The sequence below is a fragment of the Rhea americana genome, unplaced genomic scaffold (genome assembly GCF_003343005.1).
Source record: "Rhea americana isolate MKP2758 unplaced genomic scaffold, rheAme1 scaffold_30, whole genome shotgun sequence".
Lineage (NCBI taxonomy): Eukaryota > Metazoa > Chordata > Aves > Rheiformes > Rheidae > Rhea > Rhea americana.
In genome coordinates, this window is record NW_028186424.1 from 5056775 (window position 1) to 5063500 (window position 6726).

The window sequence follows — 6726 nt, forward strand, 5'->3', positions numbered from 1 at the left end:
AAGATAACACTACATAATTAGCAATGCTTCTCTATAAAGTTAATAAATGACTGAAGAAAGAGATAWATTAGAACATCAAAGTACAGAAGAGAAGTTAAAACTGTGATCAGATTAAATTAGATACCTTCTCTGCATACAAAAACCTCTTCTTAGAGGAGATACAGAATTCCCCAAACAGGTTTATTTGACCTCTCAAACACATTAAGACAAAGTATCAAGAATGAAAAAAAAGCAATAAAAAGAACATCAGTTTGACTTTGTACAGGACACTGCATTCAGAAGAGGTCAAGCCTGGTAACACCATATATAAAGTTCTTACTTTAATAACTTTATTAAGGCATTCATCAGCAACCATACGGACATCAGACTCTGCATCCTCACTGCAGATGAGAAAGAGTTCCATAGCAATCCCCAGTAGTTTCTGAAATTCTGGAGAATTTCTAAAGAAACAAGCATTAGAGTATTAGTGTGTACACTACTAAATCCAACAGTGTTATTTGTGGGGAAGGTGGGTACATAATCCAATCACATATACTCTATACAAAATTATAAGAGAGGAGTAGAGGTCTAATGGATAAGGCACTGCATCAGGAACGGGGAGATCTACATCATTTGTCCTCTCCWACTTCCTTACATAACCTCGCAGCTATTTGACCTCTGTATCTCAGTTTCACTGAGGTAGAAGRGCAATGTCTACTCTTCCAATGCTTAATTACTTCTTAGACTTTGGGTTGATYAGAAAACAAACACACACACACACTTTGAAAAATCAGCAATTATCAAAAAGCTTCCAAACAGCTAACACTGTAGAATAGTTATTTGTATTAACACAATAAGTTACAGACAAACATTGCCTTACCTCAACGACTGAGCAACTATGTTTTCACATATTGTCAGGCAGTGATTCACTCGATCTTTCTTGGTAGTTGAAAGTTCTTTCTTTCTAAAAGAAGAACACAGTATTATCTGAGCTAAGATTTCAAAAGTGAGTGGTAAMTATTTAAATACACTTGCCAGAGTCTAATGAAGAAAAAGGTGCATCAGCTATCATATAAACAACTGTTTCCCTAGACCCTAGGAAACTACATACACTAGAACTGCTGAGAGCATGCACATAAGGGCAAACAGGCACTCAAGCAAAGAGAAGKGTACAAACTTATAAGAAGAATGAACCATTTAACAAAAAATGTCATATTAATTCCATAACTGGGAAAATATTTGGGAAATAGAAAACTGAAGAAAGAAGAGGACTAGAAAGAGARGGAGGAAAAAGTCAAGCAGACAGAGAGAAGCTGAAATAAAGACACTGATAAAAAGGCTGGAGAAAGGAAGCAATGAGAACAAGCATTGAAAACTCAGAAAAAACACTTTTAAAAGACCTTTCTCACATGTAGTGTCACATTAGTTTTTTTTTTTTTTTTTTTTTTTTTTTAAAGAGAATGACTGATTTCTCATTGATCCATCTGCATTGGAAAGGATGTTGAGGTAATCCTACCATACGCTGCATTCTCCAAAATGGTTTTGTACCATAAAGCTGTAGCACAGTCTATGCATGTCAAGAGTAATGTCCATAAGGTAACACTTGCATAGTCTAGGCAAGATCAAGCTTAGCCAACTTGCAGCAAACAAGGTTAAAAGGGAAGAGAATAGAATTCACAACGGTCAAAGAATGATTGCAAAGACGATTTTAAGCATTTTTACTGTTCCAAGATGATTTAATAGTACACCAGGCAGGTAACTACTTGCTTCACTAATGTCAKAACCTTGAACTCTTAACTCCAGGGAGAGAGCAAATAAGTGAGAGTGAAAAGAGCAGTGAAGCAGCTGTTGGAAAAAAGTGCAAAACTGCTCTTCTTCAAGCACACRTGCATGCTGGATTGACAGAATGACTTAGACTCTGGCTTCTTTCCCCTCAAGAAAATGAATACTAAAATTACAGATGGGACAATTACAGCTATTAACATAACACGGCTGTTTTTATATTCAAACAGCTCTGTAATGCTCTTTGCAGTACAATATGACCAGAGAGATCTCCAAGATGCTCCACAAAACAGTTTAGGATTGCTGCTCCAGAACTCTGCAGTCCCTGAAGAGTTTTCAGTTCAAGGTTTGACATAAGAGCAAGGTAAGAGTTACCTAAAGTTCTGAAGTCTAACACTTTGACTTGCAGGTACTTTTCATTAATGCCAACCAAGTTAAGATGACCACTGTCACAGGATTATTAGTTTATCATCAGCAACACAATACAAACTAAACAACATACTATCATAAGCATTTAAGAACATAAGAAGAACGTTCTTGTCCACAAGAACGTAAACCRAGACATTCATGATGCCATTTAAGTTACAAATTTAATAAGGACATCTCCAGAATCTCTCCAACTCTAACTGGACAAGTCATCCAGAATTTGCGACCAGCACCTTACCCATTTTTTCCTGACATTAGTAGATCTGCCAGATCACACTGAATCTCTCTCTCTTCCCTTGCATTCTTGTAACTGTATGGGACACTGTAGATGAAATGAAGCACCCTTTCCCACTTTATTTTAAGGGCATCTTCTTATAATCCTATTCTGATACAGYTGTCCGTCAAGGTGGTGACAAAATATTCCCAAGTAGGTCTCTACAATGCTGAAAATGAAAAACCTGAGAACTCAGGGGAGGCAACGCATATAGCATATTCCTCACAAGAGGCAAAATCTTCTCCAGAATAATACCCATAGCAGCATCCAAAATTCTAATYCTAGTCTAAACTACTGGAAGAAAGGACATCATTTTTGCCAGAATGTTAAGGATAAAACATGTACTTCTCAYCCTCAGATATGCAAAAGGTATGACYGAATGGAAGGGTCTAATGGTGTAACGTAACCCTATTAACCACAAAGCCCTTTCCTCAAAGGCCCATCCACATAAAACAGTCCTTTAAGGAGCCCCTTACGGTAGCTGACACAGAGGTTCTCCCCTCAAGGCTACTCAGACAGTGGTAGTTCCATGCCATTAAACAACATACCGCAAAGCAGCAACGGGTTGAGAGCAATCAAAGTTCCAGGAAAGCAGTTTCTTAACTATGTGGTCATGACCAAACGAAGTGCTGCATGCCTCACAAAGATCTGGACTCAGGAGCCCAATGAGGTGGGGAACACAACCACAGAGGTTTGGGAATCATTCTTCAGTCTGATCCAACACAAATGACACATCACAAGACACATTTTATTAACCCATTAGCTAAAGAACGATAATAAAATGCTGCAAGCCCAGATCACTGATGCTCCATAAGATAACAACATATGGCCTACCAACCAAATACCTCCCACCCCAGCCCCAGCGCCTCAAGTTAGGATAGTTCCATGCACACAATCAGGAAAAAATATCAAGAATAAAAAAATTCAAATTGATAATGGAGAACAGTGTGACAACAGTGAGGAAAACAGCACTCGACTCTCCTACCTCCCAACTTGAGATGATCCTTTTGATTAACAGATAAGGCCCAGAAAGAGAAAGAAGCTTTATGGAAAAGAATGCATTTTTGAAAGAAATCAGGTACACAGAAAAAATAAAACCAATATAAAAGTCAGCTGTCAAACAAACCACATGCCTCATTCATGGCCTTAGGAATAAGCAGACCAAAAAGAGAAATTCAGTTTACAACGGCCTCAAATCATGGCTATGCTCTTTCTCAAGATGCACTCTCAATCTGAGTGAACCAGCAGGTTCAAGCCCTTGCTGGTTATTATCAAATGTTCCACGAAAATGAACATAATGAATAGCCTAATGCTTCAAAGATTTAATAAAATGCTAACAGGCTAGCAAACTTGCAATGAAGTTTGCATAATACTGCTTTTAGACATCACATTTCCATTGGTAACAGAATATAGGATTTTTAATCCAGGATTTTTAATCTATTCCAAGAGATGTCAACTACTACAAGCTGTTAGAAAGAAAACCTATATGACCACTCAAAAGTAGTCTAACACTCGGATTCAATTAACAGTATAACATCTAATAAAATTTAAAAGGGTTAAAAAAGAAAAAAAAAGTTTTCTTCCTCTAGTAAGGCTGTAAATCTAAAACCATTGCAGAGCACAACATGAAGAGAGCAGCTCTGCAGAGAAGGACCTGGCAGTGCTGGCAGATGACAAATTGACCACGAGCCAGCAATGTGCCCTTGTGGCCAAGGCAGCCAATGGTCTCCTGGGCTGCACTGGGAAGAGTGTTGCCAGCAGGTCGAGGGAGGTGATCCTGCCCCTCTCCTCAGCACTGGGGAGGCCTCATCTCCAGTACTGTGTCCAGTTCTGGGCTCCCCACTACAAGAGAGACATGGAGCTACTGGAGAGAGTCCGGCAGAGATGGACTGAGGGCTGGAGCACCTGCCCTATGAGGAACGGCTGCGAGAGCTGGGCCTCTTCAGCCTGGGGAAGAGAAGACTGAGGGGGGATCTGATCAATATGTACAAGTACCTTAAGGGAGGGTGTCAGGGGGCTGGGGACAAACTCTTTTCAGTTTTCCCATGCGACAGGACAAGAGGCAACAGGCAGAAACTGAAGCACAGGAAGTTCCGCCTGACCGTGAGGGGGAATTTCTTCCCTGTGAGAGTGACGGAGCACTGGAGCAGGTTGCCCAGAGAGGTTGTGGGGTCTCCTTCTCTGGGGATCTTCAAGGCCTGCCTGAATGCAATGCTGTCTACCATGCTCTAGGTGACACTGCTGAGTAGGGCAGTTGGACTAGATGATCTCCAGAGGTCCCTTCCAACCTTACTGATTCTATGAAACTTTTTATCATTCACTTTATCATAATGTAAACTTCTGTAAGTCTTTATACCCAAGTGAAATTTCTTTCCTTCTTCACTCCCAACCCTTCCAGAAAAAAACTGCTGAAGAAAATGAGATAGGTTTACAGCAACCACAGCTAAGTGTTTTCCCCCCTCCCATTATACACAATGTCACCTACTCTTAACTTTGACACAGAATCACTTGAAAGAAAGAAGATGTTTTAAATAATTAACCAGTAACAATACTGGAGCTGAACTACACACCCAAAAGTACTTCTGCTGTGTTTGTATCATAACAAAGACAACAGAGAATCTTTTTTTTTCCTCGAGTGAAAATTAAATCATTTGCATTTTTAACATTTAGTTTTAATTTCTGTCTTACAATTCTAAAGAAGCAAAAATCATTTTGAAATGAGAAGTTGGAAAAAGATTAAAACAGCCTTGAGCAGTAACATTAACATAGTTAACATGACATTGAGGACCAACAGTAATTAATCAATAATTACTTTAAAATAAGGTAACACAAAATATTGTTAAAGAAAAAAATTTGAGGACTTAAAAGGAACAACTTATTTCAGAAACTAATATTACTAGAGCATTACGTTGAAGCTGTTAGAATTCTTACAGTTTAAGCACCCTCCTCATCTTTCTTCCAGCAGATTGAAAGGCAAAGGTTTAAAAGCGTTTGCTATGAACATTTCAGATTTTCTCCCAGAAATCCTCTAATCTCATTCCAAAAATATTTTCCCTTTAAAAAGTTTAAATAATAGTCTGGAATAAAAATATTTGTCTATTACACATTGGACAGCATTTTGTTTACATCAGTTTCAGTGTTCCTCCTCAAAGAGGATCTCTTCTTTGGACTGCGTTTTCCTTTCTCCTCCACCCCCACAGACAAAACACAGAAGGAAAAAATAATAAAAGTAATTTCTTCTGGTTTACATATGACAAAAATTCTAATTGTAATTTAAAATAACCTTTCATCTTCAAATAACCTGTAAAGTACTGTAGGTAAATTTAAATGTCAAGTTTCCTCAACTAGAAAGCCACTTAAATACCATTAAACAAGAGTTTAACAATCAGCAAACAAAAAGCTGTTGAAGACAGAAGATGAGAAAGTCATACCCAAAAATAAGCAACTGGCAGAATGTGAGTAACCAATCTGAATTTGATAAAAATATACAACGACTTTCTCTCTTAGCTCTTGAAAGAGCACGACAGAACCTGTCGTGAACGCCTGTGAACGCCTGTTCACATCAATAATACTTAAGAAAAAACAATAGATCACTTCAAGTTTTAAAAAAATTTAACCTTGCCTTGCCCACCTCTGTTTCTAACATCATTTTCAATATATATTCAATCTAAGAATACAATTTATCAATTCCAGGCACATTTGAACTTGCCATGAGCTCATTATTTCAGATACAAAACACACTAAAATTGCTGAATGAGACTGCTTTTAGAATAAAGTTCTTTAAATATAGTATAGCCTTGAACAAGGCAAGCAGTAGTATGCAGTATTACCCACACTGATACAGATCAATCTCTTATGAAGATTTCTGCAAATAAACAGCTCACCTAATACTGAATTTATGTCTGAAACGAGTAACTCAAGCTTTCTGTATTTGGACTGTATTTTTTGTTTTTAATGTGAAAAAGAAGAAATGCATGTAGGCCACAGGTTATCATTTAAACTGAAAGAAGAGAAATTAGAGGTAAAAACTAACCAGTCACTATGAATGAAGGGGAAGAAGAAAAAGCATGGAACTGAGCAGGCAGCACTCAGTCTTTTCATCTGCCATTTCCTAAATCAGCTTCCAAGAAAACACCTTTTGAAGGAAAGAAAGAAAAGGCTGAAGACAAACACCTAATATGCATCACGTGCATGCACAGATTTTCTGCTGGTAGAGTTAGAAGGATAACAGAAAAATATTTTCTATCTTGAGACAGAATTCGTGG

General features: G+C 38.0%; 1 protein-coding gene across 2 annotated transcripts in view; it reads right to left on the bottom strand.

Moving 5' to 3' along the window:
- The window catches only part of HTT (huntingtin), a 92265-nt gene that overhangs the window by 80825 nt on the left and 4714 nt on the right, over positions 1–6726 (bottom strand). For both annotated transcript variants that reach the window (XM_085309630.1, XM_085309629.1), the window contains exons 2-3: positions 860–943; positions 320–440 (exon numbers count right to left, since the gene is read on the bottom strand). In XM_085309630.1, the coding sequence (XP_085165756.1) occupies positions 320–440; positions 860–943 (205 nt within the window). The remainder of the gene's footprint in view (positions 1–319; positions 441–859; positions 944–6726) is intronic.